The sequence below is a fragment of the Lolium perenne genome, chromosome 6 (genome assembly GCF_019359855.2).
Source record: "Lolium perenne isolate Kyuss_39 chromosome 6, Kyuss_2.0, whole genome shotgun sequence".
NCBI lineage: Eukaryota > Viridiplantae > Streptophyta > Magnoliopsida > Poales > Poaceae > Lolium > Lolium perenne.
The window spans coordinates 148,308,164-148,334,757 of NC_067249.2; the positions used below are offsets into that span (position 1 = coordinate 148,308,164).

At 43.3% G+C, this 26,594-nt stretch overlaps 1 protein-coding gene across 1 annotated transcript; it reads left to right on the forward strand.

Annotated features, from left to right (window-relative positions):
* The first annotated feature begins 16,650 nt into the window (after nt 1-16,650).
* Nucleotides 16,651-22,507, forward strand: LOC127307249 (transcription factor bHLH128). The gene is made up of 4 exons (XM_051337976.2): nt 16,651-17,164; nt 21,342-21,856; nt 21,939-22,007; nt 22,119-22,507. The coding sequence occupies exons 1-4, from the start codon at nt 16,894-16,896 to the stop codon at nt 22,164-22,166; spliced, it is 903 nt and encodes a 300-aa protein (XP_051193936.1). The 5' UTR covers nt 16,651-16,893; the 3' UTR covers nt 22,167-22,507.
* The last annotated feature ends 4,087 nt before the right edge of the window (nt 22,508-26,594 follow it).

Sequence of the window (26,594 nt, forward strand, 5' to 3'; positions counted from 1 at the left end):
TAAACAAGCAGTAGTAACGCAGCAGTAGTAACACAGTAAAACAGTAAACAAGCAGCGATAGCAGTATTTAGGAACAAGGCCTAGGGATCATACTTTCACTAGTGGACACTCTCAACATTGATCACATAACAGAATAGATAAATGCATACTCTACACTCTTGTTGGATGATGAACACCATTGCGTAGGATTACACGAACCCTCAATGCCGGAGTTAACAAGCTCCACAATTCAATGTTCATATTTAAATAACCTTAGAGTGCATGAAAGATCAATACGACTAAACCAAGTACTAACATAGCATGCACACTGTCACCTTCACACCATGTAGGAGGAATAGATCACATCAATACCATCATAGCAATAGTTAACTTCATAATCTACAAGAGATCACAATCATAGCCTACGCCAAGTACTAACACGGATGCACACACTGTCACCATTACACCGTGCAGGAGGAATAAAACTACTTTAATAACATCACTAGAGTAGCACATAGATAAATTGTGATACAAAACACATTGCAATCATAAAGAGATATAAATAAGCACTTCACTATGCCATTCATAACAGTGAATAAGTATTCTGTGAAATATAGCCTAAGAGACCCACACGGTGCACACACTGTCACCTTTACACACGTGGGACAAGGAGTCTCCGGAGATCACATAAGTAAAATTCACTTGACTAGCATAACGACATCTAGATTACAAGCATCATCATATGAATCTCAATCATGTAAGGCAGCTCATGAGATTATTGTATTGAAGTACATAGGAGAGAGATGAACCACATAGCTACCGGTACAGCCCCGAGCCTCGATGAAGAACTACTCCCTCCTCATGGGAGACAGCAGCGCTGATGGAGATGGCGGTGGTGTCGATGGAGGAGCCTTCCGGGGGCACTTCCCCATCCCGGCGGCGTGCCGGAACAGAGACTCCTGTCCCCCAGATCTTGGCTTCGCGATGGCGGCGGCTCAGGAAGGTTTCTCGTACCGTGGCTTTTTCGTATCGAGGTTTTAGGTCCAGGGGCTTTATATAGGCGAAGAGGCGGCGTCAGAAGGTCGAAGGGGCGACGACACCATAAGGCGGCGCGGCCAGGGCCTGGGCCGCGCCGGCCTATGGTCTGGGTGGCCTGTGGCCCCCCTCTGGCCTCTCTCGTGTGTTCTGGATGCTTCCGGGGATTCTAAGATCTTCGGCGTTGATTTCGTCCGATTCCGAGAATATTTCTTTACTAGGATTTCTGAAACCAAAAACAGCAGAAAACAGCAACTGGCACTTCGGCATCTTGTTAATAGGTTAGTTCCAGAAAATGCACGAATATGACATAAAATGTGCATATAACATGTAGATATCATCAATAATGTGGCATGGAACATAAGAAATTATCGATACGTCGGAGACGTATCAGACTTCCATTCCGAAGTGGACAACGTTTGAAAATAAACTGATGGATGCAGGAATCACTCCACAGACATGGGACTGGCCCGACCGGTCCAAGTTCTGGTTTTTCACACATGGGGAAGGATTGGACCCAAAGACAGGGCAGATCGTTGCGTAGGGAAAATGGAAGGAAAAAATTGAAGCAATCACGGCGCATCTTGTAGATGCAATTGAAAAGGTCAGAAAGGGAGAGTACATTCCTGATAGAGAGAATGACGAGCCCAATGTTCTTCTCTAACAGTATGCATACTCAAACCATTTGATTGTGAAAACCGCCCTTACTTCAGACAAGACGAACATGCATAGCAACTCACATGATATTCAACAAAGAGTAGATGGCGTCCCCAGGAACATGGTTATCGCACAACAAGCAACTTAATAAGAGATAAAGTGCATAAGTACATATTCAATACCACAATAGTTTTTAAGGCTATTTTGTCCCATGAGCTATATATTGCAAAGGCGAATGATGGAAATTTAAAGGTAGCACTCAAGCAATTTACTTTGGAATGGCGGAGAAATACCATGTAGTAGGTAGGTATGGTGGACACAAATGGCATAATGGTTGGCTCAAGGATTTTGGATGCATGAGAAGTATTCCCTCTCGATACAAGGTTTAGGCTAGCAAGGTTATTTGAAACAAACACAAGGATGAACCGGTGCAGCAAAACTCACATAAAAGACATATTGTAAACATTATAAGACTCTACACCGTCTTCCTTGTTGTTCAAACTCTTTACTAGAAATTATCTAGACCTTAGAGAGACCAATTATGCAAACCAAATTTTAGCAAGCTCTATGTATTTCTTCATTAATAGGTGCAAAGTATATGATGCAAGAGCTTAAACATGAGCACAACAATTGCCAAGTATCACATTATCCAAGACATTTTATCAATTACTACATGTAGCATTTCCCGATTCCAACCATATAACAATTTAACGAAGAAGAAACTTCGCCATGAATACTATGAGTAGAAACTAAGGACATACTTGTCCATATGCAACAACTGAGCGTGTCTCTCTCCCATACAGTGAATGCTAGGATCCATTTATTCAAACAAAACAAAAACAAAAACAAACCGACGCTCCAAGCAAAGCACATAAGATGTGACCGAATAAAAATATAGTTTCATGGGAGGAACCTGATAATGTTGTCGATGAAGAAGGGGATGCCTTGGGCATCCCCAAGCTTAGATGCTTGAGTCTTCTTGAAATATGCAGGGATGAACCACCGGGGCATCCCCAAGCTTAGACTCTTCACTCTTCTTGATCATAGTATATCATCCTCCTCTCTTGACCCTTGAAAACTTCCTTCACACCAAACTCGAAACAAACTCATTAGAGGGTTAGTGCATAATCAAAAATTCACATGTTCAGAGCTGACACAATCATTCTTAACATTTCTGGACATTGCCCAAAGCTACTGGAAGTCAATGGAACAAAGAAATCCATCCCACATAGCAAAAGAAGCAATGCGAAATAAAAGGCAGAATCTGTCAAAACAGAACAGTCCGTAAAGACGAATTTTATTGGGGCACCAGACTTGCTCAAATGAAAATTCTCAAATTGAATGAAAGTTGCGTACATATCTGAGGATCACTCACGTAAATTGGCATAATTTTCTGAGTTATCTACAGAGAATTTTGCCCAGATTCGTGACAGCAAAGAAATCTGTTTCTGCGCAGTAATCCAAATCTAGTATGAACTTTTCTATCAAAGACTTTACTTGGCACAACAAAACACAAAACTAAGATAAGAAGAGGTTGCTACAGTAGTAAACAACTTCCAAGACACAAATATAAAATAGAGGTACTGTAGCAAAATAAACACATGGGTTATCTCCCAAGAAGTTCTTTCTTTATAGCCATTAAGATGGGCTCAGCAGTTTTAATGATGCACTCGCAAGAAATAGTAGTTGAAGCAAAAGAGAGCATCAAGAGGCAAATTCAAAACACATTTAAGTCTAACATGCTTCCTATGCAAAGGAATCTTGTAAATAAACAAATTCAAGAAGCATAATGCAACAAGCATAGAAAAACTAGACAAGCTCAACTTCAAGATTTTAAGCATATAGAGAGGTGTTTTAGTAACATGAAAATTTCTACCACCATATTTTCCTCTCTCATAATAACTTTCAGTAGTGTCATGAGAAAACTCAACAATATAACCATCACATAAAGCATTCTTATCATGAGTCTCATGCATAAAATTATTACTCTCCACATAAGCATAATCAATTTTATTAGTACTAGTGGGAGCAAATTCAACAAAGTAGCTATCATTATTATTCTCATCAAGTGTAGGAGGCACAGTATAATCACAACAAAATTTACTCTCCATAGTAGGTGGCACCAAAAGACCACTATCATTATAATCATCATAAATAGGAGGCAAAGTATCATCAAAGAAAATTTTCTCCTCAATGCTTTGGGGACTAAAAAGATCATGCTCATCAAAACCAACTTCCCCAAGCTTAGAATTTTCCATAGCATTAGCAACAATAGTGTTCAAAGCATTCATATTAATAACATTCCCATTAGTATGCATATAAAGTTCCATGGGTTTTTTAATTCTCTCTTCAAACACATCATGTCCTAATTCAAGATAAAGTTCATAAAGATCTCTCATATTTTTGTTGTTTTCCATTATGCCTAACTAGTGTAAACGAGAAACAAAAAGTTGCAATTGCAGGATCTAAAGGAAATAGCTTCGAGCACACACACAATGGCGCCAGAAAAGTACTGTTACCTGGAACCGGAGTATGAGTGCCTTTTACCTTTCCTCCCCGGCAACGGCGCCAGAAAATAGCTTGATGTCTATGCCCCCTCCTTTTCCTGTAGACAGTGTTGGGCCTCCAAGAGCAGAGGTTTGTAGAACAGCAGCAAGTTTTCCCTTAAGTGGATCACCCAAGGTTTATCGAACTCAGGGAGGAAGAGGTCAAAGATATCCCTCTCATGCAACCCTGCAACCACAAAGCAAGAAGTCTCTTGTGTCCCCAACACACCTAATAGGTGCACTAGTTCGGCGAAGAGATAGTGAAATACAGGTGGTATGAATATATATGAGCAGTGGCAACGGCACCAGAAAAGTGCTTTGCCCAGGACAGTAAATAAGCGATGTAACGCAGCAGCAGTAGTAACACGGTAAAAACAGTAAACAAGCAGCGATAGCAGTATTTAGGAACAAGGCCTAGGGATCATACTTTCACTAGTGGACACTCTCAACATTGATCACATAACAGAATAGATAAATGCATACTCTACACTCTTGTTGGATGATGAACACCATTGCGTAGGATTACACGAACCCTCAATGCCGGAGTTAACAAGCTCCACAATTCAATGTTCATATTTAAATAACCTTAGAGTGCATGAAAGATCAATACGACTAAACCAAGTACTAACATAGCATGCACACTGTCACCTTCACACCATGTAGGAGGAATAGATCACATCAATACCATCATAGCAATAGTTAACTTCATAATCTACAAGAGATCACAATCATAGCCTACGCCAAGTACTAACACGGATGCACACACTGTCACCATTACACCGTGCAGGAGGAATAAAACTACTTTAATAACATCACTAGAGTAGCACATAGATAAATTGTGATACAAAACACATTGCAATCATAAAGAGATATAAATAAGCACTTCACTATGCCATTCATAACAGTGAATAAGTATTCTGTGAAATATAGCCTAAGAGACCCACACGGTGCACACACTGTCACCTTTACACACGTGGGACAAGGAGTCTCCGGAGATCACATAAGTAAAATTCACTTGACTAGCATAACGACATCTAGATTACAAGCATCATCATATGAATCTCAATCATGTAAGGAAGCTCATGAGATTATTGTATTGAAGTACATAGGAGAGAGATGAACCACATAGCTACCGGTACAGCCCCGAGCCTCGATGGAGAACTACTCCCTCCTCATGGGAGACATCAGCGTTGATGGAGATGGCGGTGGTGTCGATGGAGGAGCCTTCCGGGGGCACTTCCCCGTCCCGGCGGCGTGCCGGAACAGAGACTCCTGTCCCCCAGATCTTGGCTTCGCGATGGCGGCGGCTCTGGAAGGTTTCTCGTACCGTGGCTTTTTCGTATCGAGGTTTTAGGTCCAGGGGCTTTATATAGGCGAAGAGGCGGCGTCAGAAGGTCGAAGGGGCGACGACACCATAAGGCGGCGCGGCCAGGGCCTGGGCCGCGCCGGCCTATGGTCTGGGTGGCCTGTGGCCCCCCTCTAGCCTCTCTCGTGTGTTCTGGATGCTTCCGGGGATTCTAAGATCTTCGGCGTTGATTTCATCCGATTCCGAGAATATTTCTTTACTAGGATTTCTGAAACCAAAAACAGCAGAAAACAGCAACTGACACTTTGGCATCTTGTTAATAGGTTAGTTCCAGAAAATGCACGAATATGACATAAAATGTGCATATAACATGTAGATATCATCAATAATGTGGCATGGAACATAAGAAATTATCGATACGTCGGAGACGTATCAGACTTCCATTCCAAAGTGGACAACGTTTGAAAATAAACTGATGGATGCAGGAATCACTCCACAGACATGGGACTGGCCCGACCGGTCCAAGTTCTGGTTGTTCACGCATGGGGAAGGATTGGACCCAAAGACAGGGCAGATCGTTGCGTAGGGAAAATGGAAGGAAAAAATTGAAGCAATCACGGCGCATCTTGTAGATGCAATTGAAAAGGTCAGAAAGGGAGAGTACATTCCTGATAGAGAGAATGACGAGCTCACACTCGCTCTGGGGAATCCTGAACACGTTGGACGGGTACGAGCTCGCCCAGGTCTCACCATGAAGGAAGCGTGGCCGGACAGCGCTGACACTTATAGAAGATTTCGCGAAAGAAGAAGAAGGAGTCCGACAGGTTAACGGAATTTTATAAATAGGGTGGAGGCGCTTGAGAAAAATCAGAGGGCACCTGATCAGCCGTTGTTTCTACAGGATCATCAAGCCGATGCTGCCCCATCTCAGCGAAGAAGCAGTGTGGGTTCCTCGCATCTTGACGGATGTTTGAGGAAGCTACCCCGTGGATTATGTCACGGAGAAGACAGATTGCGAGCTACATATGTTATTTAGGACCGCGTCCGTTAAGGTGGCGGTCGGCTATGTTTACCCAAGTGAAGATGGAGCAACGCACCATCATATGCCCATTCCACCTGGTTGTGTTCGTGTCGGGGTGGATGAAGTTGTTCCGGGTTTTGAAACAGTGGAGCTTGATTTTCCTAGAGGTGACGATGAGAAGACACTGTCCGATGTCAAGCACGGTTTCACCCTGTGGCCCAAGAAATACATCGTCCTTTTGCAAAGACCACCGACTCCTCGTAGCGGTCCACATGAGCAGCAAATGCCATCGACTCCTCCTGGTAGCAGTCCACATGAGCAGCCAAGTCCACACCTACCCGAGAGGGACCCCAGCGTGAGTCCACCATCTCGAAATCCTCCGCATAAGACAGCGCCCATTAAGCGAAACGGTACGCTGCCTAGGAAGGGATCTAGAAAGGAGAAACCACTGCCGCCTATTGAGAAGTTACCTTGGGAAAAAAGTATCCAGAATGAAAGGACGAGATGTCGCCTAGAGGAGGGGTGAATAGGCGTTTAAAAACTCTTGCGGATTTATCTTGTAAGAATGCAGAATTAAACTAACTTTAGTTTACAAGCACAAACCCTAAATATGCTAAGCTCAACTAAGTGTAACAATAACAACTAGAGCTAAGCAAGATATGCACAAGATATATGTAGCACAAGTGATAGCAAGATATATGTACTTCAAGCACGATGGCTATCACAAGGAAAGAGAGCTCGGGTATAGAAATAACCGAGGCACGTGGAGACGAGGATGTATTCCCGTATTCCCTTCCTTTGCAAGAAGGCACGCCACGTTTGGAGGAGTGGAGGTCCCACGAAGGATTCCCCGCGCCACGAAGGCTCACCCTATTATATGAGCCACACCCACGAAGGATAATGGCCCTTTACTTATGGTTAGCTTTTCCTCCGCTCCGGAGATGGCAAGCTCCACAACCACTTCACAAGCTCCACGAAGGAGAAGCCCGGGCCTCTTCACAATCTTCCTTGAAGAGATCACCGGAGCACCAACCGCCAAGCCAACTAGGAGGTCTCCCTCCAAGATTAACAAGCTCACGGTCTCTCACTCGAACTAATCGTGGTGGAGAGCTCAATACTATGCAATGATGCAAAGCAAGAACACTAGAGGTGTTCAGGTCCTTCACACTCAAATCCCACCAAAGCAACAAATGCTAGGATGAGATTAGAGAGGAAGAACAAAGAGGAAATCAACAAATGACTCCAAGATCTAGATCCAAAGGGTTCCCCTCACTTAGAGGAGAGATGGATTGGTGGAGATTGTAGATCTAGATCTCCTCTCTTAGATCCCTCAAGAATGAGCAAGAATCATGGGGGGAATCAAGAGAGAGGGCAAGTTCTTCAAAGACAACAATGGAGGAGAGAGAGTGGAAGAACTAGCTCAGCTCAAGGTGGAAGAAGGCTATTAATATCTAGGGGGGAAATAACCGTTGGGGAGAAAAAGGCACTGAAAAAGGCACAGGAAAAATCGGCCCAGCCGGTGCACAGGCCGACCGACCGGACCAGGCGCTGAGGAGGCCGGTCGGCGGTCCGGCCCAGCCGGGGCAGAGACCGGACGGGGCTGGCAGGCCGCGCCGGGCGAGCAGGCCGCAGGGGCGAGCAGACCGCACCGGGCGAGTGGGCAGCGGGGAGAGGGCCCAAGCCGGCAGGGAGGCCGGTCGGTCCGGGCCGCACACCGAGCAGGCCGGGACCTGGGCCGGACCCTGGCCGGATGCTTACAGTACATGGCCCGGTTGCCATAGGCCCACCAGCCGGCGCGAACCGAGCAGGCCGGTGGCAGGCCCGGTCGGCCGGGCTGCAGGCCGCAATTCTCAGGCCCCTTTTTTTTTTCTTTAAAGTCCTTTCCCTTTTTCTTTAATAACAAATGCTCCCGAACTCCGAATTGAATGAAACCAATTTTGTTTGAAAGATAACAACAAATGCTATCCGATAGAAAGTGAAAACACAAGAATCTGTAGGAGGGGATTTTATCATGAATATAAAAGGTAGAACCTTATATCATGAATAACCGATAAAATCATCCAACCTTGAAAGTGTCATAGAAGAGTCATACGAATTCCGTTTTCGATGAACATGGGCTTGTTGTAAAGCTAGCAACAAGCTCAAGAACCTCTCACAGAGAAATACCAAGAAGCAATAGGGATATGCAGAGTATGCAAAGGATTGAGCTCCCTAAGACGATGTGATCAAGTTACCCAACCGAAAGCCCCTCTTAATAGTGCGGCTATCTATCCTATAATCCGGTCTCCCATCAACCACCTTGAGACCGGTAAAAGGAAAACCTATCAAGGCCATACCTTTGCCTTGCGCATCCCGCTTGATCTTGATGATAACTCTTCAAGCTCCACTCAAGCCGGAATGCCTCACTTGATCATTGTTGCTTCGTGAAGACTCACAAATGCTCCCCCATACACTATGATGGGAAAGCTCCATTGATGCACATCTTCACATGTCCATTATCACCAAATGGACGGCAAGCTTCAAGCATGTGATCCACTTGAGATGCTCATCTTGAACTTTCCCAACTCAACCTTGTATCTTCTCATACTCTATCATACTATCTTGAGGTGTATAAAGAATTATTCACTTGGAATCAAGCTCTCAAGATCTTGATCATTCATTGCTTATCACATAGGATAGAGCATGGCTAATATTGAGTTCCACATAAGAACTCCATCTTCATTTCTTCTTCTTGATCATATCACATATATATCTTCAAATCGATGATCTTGATGCCAATACACAAGGTATATCTTTATCTTCATGGCATCCATACTTGAATCCAACACATGGAATACAAGTAATACCTATGGAATATTCCTTCATATAAACTCAATGAAAACATTAGCCATAGGGGTTGTCATTAATTACCAAAACCACACATAGGGGCAATATACCCTTACAATCTCCCCCATTTTGGTAATTGATGACAACCACAATAAGAGGGTTTATATAATGAATATTAGAGACAAGTACGCAGCTTATCCGAGAGAATAAGTTGTATACAAGAGGTTGTATTTGATATGGTCAAGTAACACAAAGCTACTATCCCATATCAAAACTAAATCTACTCACACAACTACAACTAATGCAAGGGATGTGAGTAGAACCAACATATATAGAGTAAACTCCCCCACAATGTATGCACATGTGATGAACATGAATTCATTGCATACATTGTCAAGATTATCCTTCGGGACAGTTTCCACTATATATATACAACCATGCAAGACATATAAATATGGAATGCATGAGAGGCAGAACACTTAAGCACAAACCAAACTTAAGTATAAAACCATTCCCTTAAACCATCTAAACTTCTCCCCCATTGGCATCAAGTGCCAAAATGGGTGAAAAATTTAGAAAGCCAATATAATGTGAGTTCCTCCCAAGGTGTGCACTTCTCATAATTTGAGTGGAATCAAATGCACATATCCAATGATGAATACTTGAAGGAAGTCAAACTATATTGAGGATCAAAGATTGCACAAGGATAACATGGTGAAGAAAGATTTAACAAATAAAGCAAGCAATCAAAGATCCAATTGGCCGGACAAACAAAGATATCATGATAAGAGAGATATAGTGCTATAAATGAAATAAGGAAGCTCCCCAAGGTTCGTGCATAATTTATAATGTTTGCATTTGAATATAATATACACAAACATGGAATCCTCACTCCCTCTATATAATTTAGAACACAACCAAGATAAAGAGAATATTCTTATCAAGAACAACTTGAGTCCACCAATTACGAGATATGAGTGTATTAAGAAAAACAAATAAACCAAGCACTCATAAATCTTCTTTACCAACACCACTAAAATCAAAAAGGATAAAAAGATGGTCGGCAAAGAACAAGGATATCAAGGTGATGGATTAACACTCTCATGTATATAAGTTTCTAAAGTGGACAATGTGATCCATAAAGAAACATGCACACACAAGAGGTTAATAAAATAAATAAGACAAGATATCCAAGATGAAGTCATAAAATATACCAAAGGATGTTTGCTTTCAAAAGCATATATAACCTATGGCTCCAATTTTAACTTATGGTATATAAATGAGCTTCAACCAAGAAAATCTCAAAAACATCACAACTTACAATAAGGGAAGTAAAGCTAGTTGGAATGTTTTGAGAAAGGCAACAAGTATCACAAATATAGATTTATTTTAAAATTTCATCAATATTGCACATAAGAGCTCGTTGAGGAATTGATATGCAATAAATTTCTAGAGGGCATATTTGTGATAGGTGAATCATAAATATGATATATATATATATTCCTATCATATGCATCTTCTCAAATTTACTCAAATGTACAATAAGAAGTTTTCCTTTAAAAAGGATTTTTCAAGAACCGTAATATTTTCAAAATAAATAATTTCATGCCAAGATGCAACCTACAAGAGGTTGGATGCTATATGAGTATGCATGAATAAGATACTTGTTACCGAGATAGCAATGGCATGATGTAGTAGATATGCGTTCATCAATCATCCTAGCTTGACTCCAATTCTCATATGGTGACAACACCTTCCTTATAGATGAGACAAGCCTCCATTGCATCTCCAATGTACCTAAAACAACATTCAAGTACATCTTGGTCCCCAAACTTATTGGGTCCAAAATGGTTAGACTAACCACAATACATAGGATACACTCCATATCAATATGTGCATATTTATAGATGAAGTTGGAATTTCATGCACATCTTAGCCATTTAGGATTTGATGGAGTATACCCTATAGAATGAATCAAAGAAAGCAAGCATGCTACAAGTATAAACAAATTACATATAAGCATGCACAAAGACTTTAAAGATCCAAGAAAGATACAATTTGGACAAAACATCAAATGAATTCAAGAAGGCATAAAAGTGTGACCAAATAAATTTGTTGTCCAAATTATATCAAAGACGCAAATCACAAAAGATTTGTTAAAAAAAGTTCAACAAATAAACTAAGTAAAGATCATTGAGCATAAAATATGAATAAAGCCACACATGCTCAAAGATTTATCTCATTCAAGAAAATAAGATATGTAAGAAGGAATGAGATAACACACTCCAAAAAGAGCAAGGTTCCAACAAATAAACCAAACCCTCTACACTTTTCACAATGGCACAATGTACCGTAAAGAAAAGTTTTGTCTTCCAAAACGAATACTTGATATGAATCAAAATAATTTATCAAAAGATTTTTCAAAGGGACAAGAAATAAACATGGGAGCAACAAAGATTTCTTGGAAATAAAATAAGGCAATAAGAAGCAATCCAAGGTGAAGGTGATCCATAAATTTAACCACATACAAGGTTATCAATTGTCAAAGACAATGAGAATATTGGAATTAACTTCCGGTGGTATATCAACAAGGATATTAAGGATCAATTTCACAATCAAAGGCATAGGATAAGTATATAGAATTAAGCACTATGCACGGATGAAGATTCTTGATAGCTTCAACTAGTCAAACAATCACGCACGGCAATGATTAGAATAACTTGAAGCAAACGGTGTCCCAAATAAGATATAGAGATATGTATTTGAGGAAAAACCGTACCAAGAATTTCTTACTCAAACAAGAATCCATAAGATGATCAATAAAAGCTTTTTAATAAAAGTGGAGCTTGTTTGAGCAACCATGCCACTTAGGAACAATATAATTAAGAGTGTCAACTCTAAGTGGCATAACCTCATATGTTCACATTTTCTAGGCTTGTGATATGTACAAAACATATTACTCCCCCATAATGTGATAAAACATTTCTTCTAATCAAGAGGCAATTAAAATTGACTAGAGATGATTAATGGACATTTAGAATTTGAATTTCTCATGAGTATGACACACCACATAGTGACTAGATAATCTTGTAATATCAATACTAAGTGGTGGTACCCATGAACACACATTTGAAAGGAAGAGTGATGCACAAGGTATATCACTCCCCCAAAATGGGATGTTCCATTAATCACTCAAAGAGAGCCAAATAAGATGTCATCAAGATGCATAGGCTCAAAAAAAATATACAAGTATATGATGACTCAAACAAACATACTTGAATACACAAGATAGGTAAGTAAGACACAACTCATACAAACACATATTTGGTACAAAACCAAACATGCAAAGGGGCAAGTAACTTACAATAAATATGATGAGTTGAAGTATAAGTTACCGCAAAGAGGAACATTGGATATAAGATATAGATGATAATCCATACGACTTGGCTTGGTCAAAATATAATATATGAAGATCCCTTAATTCTTCATGAAGTAGACAAGTCTTTAATCCCCTCCACATGCACCTATTGATCAAGTTTGAGCTTGTTGGTCCCCAACCAAGTTGGGTCCTAAGAAGTTAGTCACAATAGGCTTGGCAACCCAAATGGTTCTTTTCTTGAAATCACTTTGAGTTCCAACAAACTTGGCAAACACATTGCCATCCCTATCCTTACCAAGAGAATAATCATCATCAACAGTGATAGGGTTGGATAAGGTACCACTTAAACATGAAGAAGCAAAGTGCCCCTTCTTACGGCATAAGTAGCAAGTGTTCCCCTTTCTCTTCTTTATTGATTTCTTCTCTTGGGGAACTTTATCTTGATTCTTCTTGGGAAGTGGCCTATCTTCAACTTGAGGTCGAGCATGACTTGACCTTGACCTTGTGGCTGTTTCCCTTGTTGTTTCTCACTCAAGTGCTTCTTCTTCTTCAATGGGCATGATCTAACATGATGCCCTTCAACCTTGCACTTGAAGCAAACCAACTTGGCCGGATCCTTGACTTTGTCTTGGCCCTTCTTCTTGTTGCTCATGCTCTTGGACTTGTTCTTATCATTGAAGTTGAATCCAAGTCCACTCTTGTCATTGGGGGATTGTTGCACACTTAGCATCCTGTCAAGTGCGGATTTCCCTTCATGACGCTTTTCCAAGTCTTTCTTCAAAGAAAGGACTTGGGCCTCGAGCTCTTTGATTTCCTCTACATGGTTAGTAGAAATACAAGTACTAGAGGAAGTAGAAGCTTAATTGTTAGAGCAAAAAGGCAAGGCAAGTAATCCAACACAAGGTGTATCACTAGTTTGACTAGATGGATTACAAGGACTAGCACATGGAAATATAGAATTTGTAGTAGAGATTGTGCTAATGTCCACATGAGGCTCACAAGATGTTACCTTAGTGATACTAGCCTCATGAGCTAACTTTAGCTCATCGTAGGAAGTTAGGAGATCCTCAAGAGAGTGTGAGAGCGTTTTATTGCTTTCTTCCAATTCCCTACAATTGCTAGTTAGCCAATCAAGTTGAGCCCTTAGCTCAACATTCTCCTTTAAGATAGATGCTTCACAATAAGTAGAGTTAGTAGCACAAGCATCAACAATAGATTTTTCATTTTCAAGCTCATAGGATTCAATTTTTTGTGTAAGCATAAAGTTAGTATGCTTCTCATCTTTTAGCTCTTGCTTGAGGACATTGAATCTCATTCGCCCATTTTCAACATGGGACTCCAACTCCACTATGGTTTCCCTGTATTTATTCAAGGTTTCCATAGAGTGTTCAAGATTAGCACGAGCTTCTTTATTACCATGGAGAGAAGCATATACCATCCCCATATCATGCAACAAGGTATTATATTCTTCATCATTATCATCATCATCATCCTCATTATTAGAGGATGTGTTAGGAGTCAAAGTAGGGGATACCTTTGATCCATTTGCCATAAGGCACATGTGCATACCGGAGGATGGTAATGAGGATATTCTTGAATCCCCATTTAAAATCGTGTCTTGATCCATAGAGTGTTCGGTTTCCTCTACATTGTTAGTCAACAAACAACTAGAGGAAATAGAAGCATTTTGATTATGGAAACAAGACAAGGCAAGCATATCATCATGAGATCTATGTAAGCAATTTACACATGATATGCAAGGACTATCAACACAAGCATGTAGACTATTTTTAGTGCTATACGTGTTCAAGTCCAAAGAGGAAACATTACAATGGGATAGAGATGAAGAATCATCACTATTGAGCATAATATCAATATTGCAATTTTCCTCACCACTCACCATATCATTACCTTGTGTCTTGCAACACGTTGGTGAAGTGGAAGAAGATGATATATCATCACGGCCGGAGGTGGAAGCAACTTGGAGCTCTTCATGATGTGAAGGGGAAGAAAGCTCCTCGGAGACACCATCGACCAAATGAGAAATGGATCCATCAAACATTTCTTTAAGCTTGATCCACATCTCATGAGACGATTTTCGCTTTATATATATCAAGAACCTACGAAAATCTGGTCTCAAGGAGAATAAAAGCTCATTAGATACTTGAGCTTCAAGATGTAAGTTTTTCTCATCCTCTAAAGATAGATTTTGAGGATCCATCGAAGGAGAAAAACCTACATCTAGAAATCGCTCTATATTTGGACACAAGGTCCGAAGATTACAAAGCAAGCAATTTCTCCACAAAAGATAATTTGTGCCATTAAAGATACTTGTGTCATTGTGCACTATATATTGGTTTCCAGTTATTGGGTTTGTGAGAAGCCAAGAGTCGACGGTACAGACGATGTCGACGCATCAGACAAGTTGTGTCGTCGTTTCTATCGGGTGCGCGACCATTGCTAACGGGTGTCCTAGCCGTGCGGGCGGCGGGGCGACGATGGTTCTCGGTCGTGTGTGGGATGCTTTGTCTGCTCGCACCAGATTCTGAAGGTCAGATCTCAAACTTTCATCTGGCTATCTCAGCCTCGCCAGTCTTGTCTTTCAGTGTCCTTGGTGTCGGCATAGAAGCTGGATGGGGAGCTTGTGGGTCGTACCGAGACTGGCATAAATCATTGATCGCTCTGACCATAGAGACAATGACACCGGGTGCCGTTTGACTTCATGCATGTGCTCTTGAGGTCTCATCTCCCCACCCCTACATTCGTGTCATGTGATTTCTCAAAATCTACTTCAGATTAGATGGCGGCGACGCTATGGGCTTCATTCCCTTCTTGGAGGCATCGTATGGGGTTTGGTGGTAGGCGATGATTGTTGCCATGTTTGGTGGGATTCTGATGGCGGTGTGGTTGAGGTGTTGACTGCGACAAAAGTGAGGACAACGTATGTGTCTCTTTGATTGGGGTTCATGTTGCAGGTTGTAGCGTGATCATTCCTCGGGCTCATCTCTGCGGTCATTGTCCTGCTCTTGCCGTCCGTGCTCGGCTACGTTGCAGCTTCGTGTTCAGTGGTGGCTCCCAAATTTACCATTTGTCGTCTTGGGTGTCATTGGTTTAAGCTATAAGCTGTGCTCGTCGTAGCGAGGAGGTCTATATGGTCCAACCTTCTTTGGTGGTCTCCTTGAGTGCACCTCTCCTCGTTCCAGGGTGAACGTCTCCTCATTTGACGGTGTGGCGCCATTCGGACCAATAGAGGTAGCCACAAAAGCTTCATGCATTTTTTTTAACATCTCTGTTTCTTGTATACTAATCGAGAAAGATCGTTTAGATTTCTACCACGTATGATGAAAGAGACACCATATACAACATGTTTAATTAACCCGAAACACAGAATCATCTCCACATAATTACTCATGTTATTTATTAGTTTGATTTATTCTCTTGGTACCTAAAATACTTCCTCCGTTTAAAAATAGGCGCGCGTGTCATTTTTATCTAAATGTGGATGTATCTAAACAAATTTTAGATAAAGATGCGTATGTATCTAGATAAAGTTGAGACAGCTATATTTAGACGAAGTGAGTATAAGTCTGTGGCCTTATTTATACAGTAGTACTATATATCGTGGCCATCCGTTGGACCAGCTGCAAAGCGCCGCATTTGAACACGTATAAAATCCAAGGCTAGATTTAGAAGAGGAACCAAAATGGAGCGGCAAGATGCAGTCGGCTTTCCCCTTTGAGCGCTGAAACCCGGCCGGGAGAAAGGCGCCGATGGATCGGAGTTTCCACTTGTAGTTGTAGGTCGACGGTACGCACCCTTCGGGCCTGGGCGCGTCTCCTGTCGGTCCCCACGCCGCCACACGGCCCGAGAAAACCAATCACGGGAACCCGTCTCCCCTTTAAAGCTCACCACTCTCCGCGCTCGCCGGTCCCTCCCTCCCTCCTCCCCACTTGCAGCGTACAAGAATCAGGTCGCCGATAGGATTAGGAGGTCACATCGATCGATATTCCACGCGCGCAGATCGTAACCTCCGACGTCCCGGCCGTCGGTCCACGACCGGCCTCTCGCCGCATGCAGCTAGCTAGCTGCGCCGCCGGAAGGGAAGGGGTCACTGCTGCTAGGTAGCTGCATCTAGCTAGACTACATGAGGAGGTTCATGCCGCCAGGAGGAGGAGGAGGAGGAGGAGGAGGGGAGCCCACCTCGTCGTCGTCGTCGGGGCAGCACGGGGACCACCCGGGCAACGAGGCCGCCGGGCTGCGGTACGGAGGAGGCGACATCTCGCTGGGGCGCGGGAGCGACCTCCACCGCGCCCAGTTCCGCGGCGAGGAGGAGATGAAGGACCAAGGGGCGGACTTGCTGGCCCGGCACAGCAGCTCGCCCGCGGGCTTCTTCTCCAACCTCATGGTCGACGACGGTAAGACGCGCGGACTATACATCCGTGATTACTTTCTAGTCCTACTGTAAGTTTCTGCCATGATTCTCGATGTCTTTCCTTCCCCACGGAGATGGATCGAGCAGCATTTTCGCGCGCGCGCGCTTCTTTCTTCCGAACTTTCGGAGGAAGGAATAAAGCAGCGCTGTTCTTACCTGGGCGCCGCAAAAGCGCAGCTCCACTAGCACGAGAGCGAGCTCGCCGACCGCTTCCTGCAACTTGCACCCTGTGCGTGCGTCCATGAGGTGGACCGCGCGCGCAACTTTACCCACCGCTCTGTCCTGTTTTGGTCAAGTTAGCTTTTCTTTAAATGTACATGCACGCATACTAGTAGTTCCTTTTTCGCCAAACCAAAAATATACTACCGCTACCCATAAAAAGATGTTCCAAATTTATCTAAATTTTGATGTATCTTGACATCTTTTTTTTTTTTGACGGGGTATCTTGACATCTTTTAGTGTATGGATACATCTAAATTTAGATAAATCTCTAACATCCTTTTTCATGGATATGATAGCAATATTCCCTTTGACGATGCATATTACTTGTCACTGAATTTGGTACAAAGTTGTATTGTCCTATGCTTGTTTTCCCTCTTTTATCTTTTTTAGAAGAAAATATTGAACGGAGTCTAGACTTTAAATTAATAACGTCACAACAGCAGCATTCAAGGTTTCAGCAACAACATCAACAAAGTAATAGAGGTTCTCTTATCTTGGTGCTGATATATATACTTTCTGCGTTTCAAAATAAATGTTACTCTGATTTTGAAACGTACGGAGGGGGAGTATATACATCTCTACTAGGAATTTCCTCGGAAGGGATGCAAAACTAAGGGCTACGATAGCGGTTTCTCTTCAGACAACACGCTTTTGCTCTGTTTACATGTACTTTCATATTCCCGTGTCTCTAATTTGTCATGTTTTATAAACCCTACTTGCAGTTCCTCGCTTGTTTTCTTCCCCCCACTTGCACTGATCTGCTTGCTTGGCTTCTCGCTACATATTCTTTTGCTTAGAACGGCACGAAAAGCCAGGGAGACTTTGAGAGAAGGGTCAATGCTTTCCTATGGGCCCAATAATGATTTTATCTAATGCTGCTTGCACATTGAAGAAGATTAATGGATCAGTTGGTGCCTCATCAAACCCTAGCAACGGTTAGCTTAAACTATATAATGCCATCCAACTTGCCTTGATCTAGGGTGGGCCAGCGTGGCTCACCCACTTGGCCACTTGGCATGGTGGGCGGGGCGCTGTCTTCCGTCCAGGTTCAACTCATGACGAATCCTACCACCATGGCGTCATGGCATCCTCTTCTAAAAGTAGTAATGCGCGGACGAACACGCAGTCTGCTAGCTAGTCGTGCGCACGCCGCAATCACGTGCCCGCCTTTCCTCTATTAGATGATCAACAATTCATTATTAATCAATAATCGTCCCTGCTTTGTTTAATCTGAGGACAACAAGATTCCATCATTAAATGGCTTAGATGTCAGATGGATGGATGCTGTATTAAAAAAAATTAAAAAAAAATGCGAGCTAAATTGCACCACATGTCCATGCACTTGGCTGGTAGGATCAGTTTAGCTCGAAAAAGGCTTGGAAATCGTAAAACTAGCACCTGAATTTGGATAAGTTGGTGCACTTGTTGTATTCCAAACGAGTCTTGGCTGCAAAAAAAACACACACTTGGCATGCTAGTTGCTAGGTGCCCTGTGTTTTTGTGCACGATCTTGTCTATTTCTCTTACTCCTCCTGATAGTCCTTCCGACCTTTTGTGTCTTTCGCATTTCGTCGATCATTTCATTCTCGACAAGCTCCACATCTTCCCATATTGCATGAGGTGAAATCTGTCTAACTTGAGAATAAAGTCAGCGGCAGGGAACTAGAATAATTAACAGTCACAGAAGTGTGTAGTTGAGCGCAGAGGTTAAATTAGAGGTAGACACAGGCAAGGTACAACAATGGATGACATTGGCATGGTATGATAGTTGAGGTCTTGGGCGACATCTGTGCTGACTGTAGGGGGAGAGGCAGAGTACGCTGAAGCTAGGGTTTGCACACATCTATGGAGAAAATCGATGATGTAATTGTATTAGGCGGGGAGTTTGCAGCCGCTCATGACTCGGCTACTCGTACACCAAATGCCCCATATATGTACACAACATGCATGCAATAGACGTTAATCTTGAAGGCACAATATAGTGTACAACACCATCATGTTGCACTCATGGATGTGGAAGCCATAGATGATTGTCCTCAGTGGAGGTACGGTCGATGCCCCGACTCCCAAACCACAAGCCGATATATGGACGGGCGAAGAGGTTGCGTCTGCATGTGTGCCAATTTGACGTTATTTAGCAAAAAAAAGGTAACAAATATGAAGGGGATTTACTGAAAAAAAATCTTGGGCTAGCTGCCACAGCCCTCCCAGCCGAACTACAAATACCTCCGCCCCTGCCACTGGTGGTGGCCAAAACTCCATGAAGCAAGGAATAGTCACTATTATTCCTTGTTGATAGACATGCACACCTCCATCATCCTCTCGGTACATCTTAACTAGCGAGGACAGTGCTGGATTGGTTGTGTTGATAGTATTGTTGTTATTTTTTAGGCATCATAAGTGTATCGGGCATTTCCACCTATGCAAAATATGATCTGACATTGCGATGAGAGACAATATTCTAGTATCATATTATGGCGCAATATTGGAGCACACCAATGGTGGAAGGTTAGTTAGAAATTCTACTAGATCATATCAAATATGACGATAGTACAATATTATAGCACATCAAATGAATTAGTGAAGTGTACTCTACTAGTTTATGATATTATACAATGTGGAGGTAGTGAATGCACTATGCTACTATATCATGACACTATGCAATGTAAAAGTCCTTAGGGTGAACTAGAGGATGAAAACTAAGTGAGATGTGCTTTTATCGGAAAAAAGCTCCATTACATGTTCTTAAACTTTCCCAAATGCAAGATGTGCATCTGGACCTCCTATGTGGTTTGTCTGTTAGCAAATTGAACCTAAATATGCATCAAATAACCAAATTGGGAGAGTTGGTTTGTGGGTTTCAAGTGATGGAATAAAAGATCTATCATTCACAAACCTCCAAAAAATCCAAAATTTAAATAGCAAGCTATCCTTCTTAGCGGCGATAATTTCTTGGCGCTAAGAAATCTATATCGAAGCTATAGTGGAAATAAGTCATTTAGCGTTTTTTCTACAAAATAAGAGAACTCCTAGAAACATTAGGCATCGAACATTAATATCATTTATACATACGACATGAAATTCAATAATACAAACTTGTGCTCAAAAATCATGATGATTGTAGTAATAAAAGTAGTGCATAAATACATACTACATAAGTAGGTGTAACTTTTTAATGCAAATATTAAATATTTAGGATTAGCGGATAAATAGCGTTATTTTTAGCCCGATTTAACGTTTTAGCGTGATGTAACGAGCTATCAGTGAAATATTCTATTTAGCGCTAAAAGTGCTTATTTTTAGCGGGGGTGTGGTAAATCTGCTATAGCGAAGAGATAACGCGCTATTTAAAACTTTTAAACTTTTTCAAGAAAACCGGAAAGAATCGGGTCCTAATTAGAGGGGTGTTATATTATATGCAATAGCTTGGAATTTACATCCAATAAATAATATGGATTTTCTTACAACCAGTCGACATTTTTAGTCTTTACTCTTTACTTACACTTTTAATACTACACAAGTTTACACAACCAGCTTGTCAGTTTACTCTTTACTTACACTTTTAATACTACACAAGTATACAGTAGTTGCACAATTTTACTTAGGATTTTGGGAATTCTTGCTTTGCTTGTGCTGCTAGTTTCGTTTGTCTGTTTTTCTTTGTTGTGGGCTTTGTACTTGTGTTTCTCCTTTATCTAATGAAAAAAAGGTAGCATTCTTGCGTGTTTCTGTAAAAATGAAGTGCAATTGTATCTTTTTTTGTTTTTTACCTGCACATTTTGTCTGGTTTTGATGCATGCTACATATATTCTAGTTGCACATTTGGTAGATTGATTACTTACTATGCAAATGTTTTTCATATATGAACTAAACGAAGTTTAATTAACAATGCCTGACGTACTATTATTTTTCCGTTTGCTCGGCTTCTTGGTAATCAGGATCAGGATTTCATGGCGCAAGAGCCGGAGGAGGCGGCGCCGAAGCACATCGCAGCGCCACAGGCAGCGCGAAGATGAAGTCCCAGCTACGTTTTGCGGCCGGTGGGCCGCCGCAGGGCACCGCCAACCTGTCACGGATCTCCGAGGGCGCCGCCTTGTTCCCCGGCGCCGGCGGCGAACACGCGGTGTCACGGTCCTTCTCGACCGGCGGCAGTACTACTGGGGGCTTTTCCATCGTGGGGCCGTGGGACGAGTCGAGAGACATCATCGGCACGCTCGACCTAAGCGGGTACGAGTCTCAGTTTAGCGGCCTGGGGAGCTCGTCGTCGCTGGAGCTGGCGGGAATGGACAAGTACATGCAGGCGGCGCAGCAGCAGCAGGACGGAGTGGCATTCAAGGTGCGGGCCAAGCGCGGCTGCGCGACGCACCCGAGGAGCATCGCCGAGAGGGAGCGACGGACGCGGATCAGCGACAAGCTCAGGAAGTTGCAGGACCTGGTGCCCAACATGGACAAGGTAAATCGCAGATTTCTTTCTTGCACACCACCACAGGTCGTCCCATGCATGTTACATGGTCTAACCATTGTGGATGCAACAGCAAACGAGCACTTCAGACATGTTGGACCTCGCGGTTGAGCACATCAAGGGCCTCCAGAGCCAGCTTCAGGTATATATAGATATGTGTGTCGTCTATACGCTAAATCCATCCATCACTAGCTAGGCGTCATCATGGAGCTTTTAACAAGATCTGTCGTCTAACCTTGTGGTGTCTCTGCAGGCTATGAAGCATGAACAAGAAAAATGCACCTGCTGCAGCAAGCCTTGAGCTATCAATTAAGCAGGGGGGCAAGAACTGATCAGCACAATGCAAAGGGTTACACTTCCACTCGATAGAAACTAATGTATGCATGGTGATACTATTGGTCATCGAACACGTGCAGGCGTGCAGCTAAGTTACATGCATACAGGCGTAATTGATGCATGCATGCCAAATGCTAAAGGTGCGTATAGAGCTCAACGTACGGTTCCAGCTTCTTCAAGGCGAAACACTGGCGGCCGTTGTGATCCTTAATAAGTGACTAGTTAGCTAACTTGTAGTTTGAGTTCCTCTTTTTGTTTCCACAAGAATATTGATTTTTTCACTTGTCAAGATTGAGGATTTTTGTACGGTTTCCAACTTTTTTTTTTTCGAGAGTACGCAATTGGGTACCTTAGTTTTATAGAAGAGAGAAACAAGGTACAAATTACAAGCATGACAAAACCGTTGTGACAACGTTTGTCAAGAACACCACACCACACCCACACTTCCAACTTCAAGTCGGCAAAAACTGGCAGCCATTCGGATCCATCAACTTGTTCGCAATCTTTTGCCTTAATAATATGATGATTAGTTAGCTAACCTGTAGTTTAAGTTCCTCTCTTGTTTCCACCATCGAGAATATTGATTTTCTCAGGTATCAAGATTGAGATTGTCTATTCCAATTTCTTGTCGGCCAAACAGAGATGATGGGTTATTCATTTTACAATATGTTGATGACACCATCTTCTTTCATGAACCACCATTTGGAAAATAATAAACCTCAAACTAGTGTTATAAACTTTTGAGAAGCTTCTTAAAATTAATTAGTATAAGAGTAAACTATTTTGTTTTGGAAAGGCAAGAAGCTGAAGCTCAGTACACACAGACGGATAGTTGCACCAGGCCTGCTGATGCTGCACTTGCTGCTGCTGCATCTGATGCGAATGTTGCAGCTCCTGCTGAAGTGCTGATGCCGCCCCTGTCCAAGTGCGAGGCTGCTGAAGATGTTGAGATAAATGCTTAACCTATGGAGTTTGTGGATCCCATTGCAGCTCTGTGTGTCTGATGTATATTCTTGTTGGTAATCCTCCTGGACTTCTGCCTAGACTTAGTGACACTCAGATTGTTGAGGCCAACTACAAGATTGTGAATACAGATGGACCAGCACGTGCTATCCATAAGTGCATTCTGCAGATTAATACGATCAACACTAACAAAAGCAGTAAGAAAGCTCAGTTGAAATAACTGATATCTCTATTCGCAAAAAAGAGAAGAAATAACTGATATCTCTAAAGAGTGATATCAACTTCCTTGTTTCAACCTTTGAAAATTTTGGAGGCGTCACCGGGCTTGTGACAAATTGTGCTAAGAGTCAAGTGGCACCAATCCGATGCGAAGGCCTTGATCTTGATGATATTTTGCAAGCCTTCTCAAGTCCACACACCACCTTCCCCATGAGATACTTAGGCCTTCTGTTGTCCGTGCACCGTCTTAGAAGAATTTATTTCCAACCTTTAGAAGACAAAGTGGCCACCATGCTTGTTACGTGGATGGGAAAGCATGTCACTATGGCTTGCCGGGGCACCCTTGTCAAGTCGGTGCTTACAAACATTGTCATTTATTTTGTCACGGTGCTTGACATCCCTATGGAGGTCCTCATGAAGATAAATAGTATAAGAAGAGCGTTTCTTTGTGCCGTGTGTGACAAGGTCACCTGAGGGAAGTGTAAGATTAATTGGGAAATGGTTTGCAAGCCTAAATAGTTTGGTGGCCTTGACATCCTCAACCTCAAGAAGTTTGCCTCGGCTCTTCGCATGCGGTGGCTTTGGAGCGAATGGAGTGAAGACCCAAAGCCCTGGGTTGGTCTTGGGACGCCTTGAAATGCGCATGATAAGGAGCTATTTGGGAAGGCAACGATTGTCACAATAGGAAATGGGGAAAAAGCTTCCTTTTGGTATGCGTCTTGGCTTCAAAGATTGCCCCCAAAAGACATTGCTCCACTCATCTTCGACCTCTCAAAAAAGAGGAAATTTTTGGTCAAGAAACCTTTGGAGAATAATTTTTGGGTGTTATCACCAGAATTTGACCGAGTCAGAGGTGGGCCGCGATCAAGATGGACTTGAAGAATATACATGGAAGAAATGCGTGAATCGGCCTGTTATGCAAAGTTTGGGCTAGTTTGCCCGTGTATCTGTAATATAGTAGGATACGTGTCGGTTAGTTAGAGTTTGTCTCGTGCACGGTGGGGATTATTCCCACGTTAGAAAGTCTACGGACTATAAATATGTATCTAGGGTTTATGAAATAAACAACAATCACGTTCACCACAAATCAATCTAGGCGCATCGCCAACTCCCTTGTCTCGAAGGGTTTCTTCCGGGTAAGCATCATGCTGCCTAGATCGCATCTTGCGATCTAGGCAGTACAAGTTTATTCGTCATCCATGCGTTGCTCGTACTGAAGCCTTTTTGATGGCGAGCAACGTAGTTATCTTAGATGTGTTAGGGTTAGCATTGTTCTTCGTATCATATGCTGTCGTAGTGCAACCCTTAGACATCTAGCCGCCCTTACACCTATTTTAGGTGTAGGGGCGGCACCCCGCTTGATCATTATTTAGTAGATCCAATCCGTTATGGTTGCTCCTTGTTATTCAAGGATTAGTTTAATATCTGCATAGTTAGGCCTTACAAAGGGTTGGAGGATCCAGCGGCGTGTAGGGTGTAGTTTGCTAGTCCTAGACAGGATGTTCCGGGGATCAACCTCGCGTTGGTTTTTAGGCCTTGTCTAGGATCGGCTTACGATCACCGTGCGCGGCCGCGAGGCCCAATCGCGAGTAGGATGTTCCGATTATGCGGTGAAAACCCCAAATCGTCGTAGATCGTTTTAGCTTTATCTTGATCAAGCAGGACCACCATATATTCGTACACCTCGTGCGAATCATGGGTGAATCGGCTCTTTGAGCCGATTCACAGGACAACCTGAGAGCCGATCGAGGCTCGTATTTAATGTTTACGTGTATGCCATGCAGGAAACTAAGCGAGGCATCTCCATCACCTTCCTGACCAGGTATAGGTCAGGTGGCACGCCTTTGCACCAGCATCGGACGTGCGTGCCGGAGTCTTTGCGGGCCGTCGCTCGGAGGGACCAGGGCCTGCCGCAGCCCTAAGTTGCTCCCGGCTCTCCTGTGTTGCCCGTCGCTGCTCGCCGGTGGGTTTCTGACCGCAACACATTCTGGCATGCCCGGTGGGACAATCTTCTACATCAACCACATCGCCATCTACATCTGAGATGGCGGACGGCACCCCAGTCACGTACGAGGATCTGACCGATGAGCTCAAGAAGAAGTATGACGAGGTCAAGGCGATCCTCGAAGCCGACCTCATCGGCTCTTTTCACAGAACCCGTTCACATGGCATCAGGTGGAAATGGTTCTCGCCTGGAGGTGCGCTCGATGGAATAGACCTATCCGCCCCATCAGAAGAACGCACCAGGTCCCTGCGTCAGGAGATTAACTACATGGTGGCTCACTCGCTGCACCGCCACTCTGAGAACCTGGTGAACACTTTGGAGCGTGTTGCTCTTCGGGTGATCCAGGAAATCATGAGGCACCAGTACTCTCCGTCAGGACCAGCTCTCGGGACATACCAAGGAGAGATGCCACTCCAGTCCCGTCCACCGCTGCCATTCGCGTTGGCAGCACCAGAAGTGCCGAATTCACCGGCATTCGTCGTCTACAAGATCGGTGGTGACCCTAGCGACTACCAGTTCTTGTACGAGGCGCCTAAGGAGATCCCTCCCGGATACACGTGCACATACGTGCCAGACTGCAGTAACTGGGCACTCACAAACCAGACTGCAACAGCAGGGACTTCTGGAAAAGCAGGAGGAACGTCAGCGACAGATCTTGAGAAGCAGACGTGGCTAGCTAAATATGCCACTCCGACAAACCTCCAGAGCTCAGCTCCTGCAGTTGGCTCAGAGCTGGAAAAACAAACATGGCTGGCTAAGTATGCCACTCCGGCGAATCTTTAGAGTTTGACTCCTGCAGCCAGCACCGCGGATCAAATCAGTACCATACTGAGAGACCAGTTCGGCATGGTGCCGAAAAGGAGGACAATCGGCTATTCCAAGCCGTACCCCAACGAGCACGAGTTGATCCCGCTACCACCCAAATATCGGCTCCCTGATTTCTCCAAGTTCAATGGATCAGATGGTTCCAGCTCCATCGAGCATGTGAGCCGATACTTGGCACAACTGGGCACGATCTCAGCAGCAGATGAGCTACGTGTGAGGTTCTTCGCACAGTCCCTCACATGATCGGCTTTCGGGTGGTACACTTCGTTGCCACCAGACTCGATCCGGACTTGGAAGCAGTTGGAAGAACAGTTCCACATGCAGTATCACTCAGAGGCTTCCGGGTCTGGCCTTGCCGATCTCGCACAAATACGTCAGAAG

Excerpts from the sequence above, each read along its gene's own strand:
- LOC127307249 (XM_051337976.2), top strand. The coding sequence starts at position 16,894 with ATGAGGAGGTTCATGCCGCCAGGAGGAGGAGGAGGAGGAGGAGGAGGG. Across the intron at positions 17,165-21,341 it reads CAACCTCATGGTCGACGACG|GATCAGGATTTCATGGCGCA; the intron begins GTAAGACGCGCG and ends CTTGGTAATCAG. Across the intron at positions 21,857-21,938 it reads TGGTGCCCAACATGGACAAG|CAAACGAGCACTTCAGACAT; the intron begins GTAAATCGCAGA and ends TGGATGCAACAG.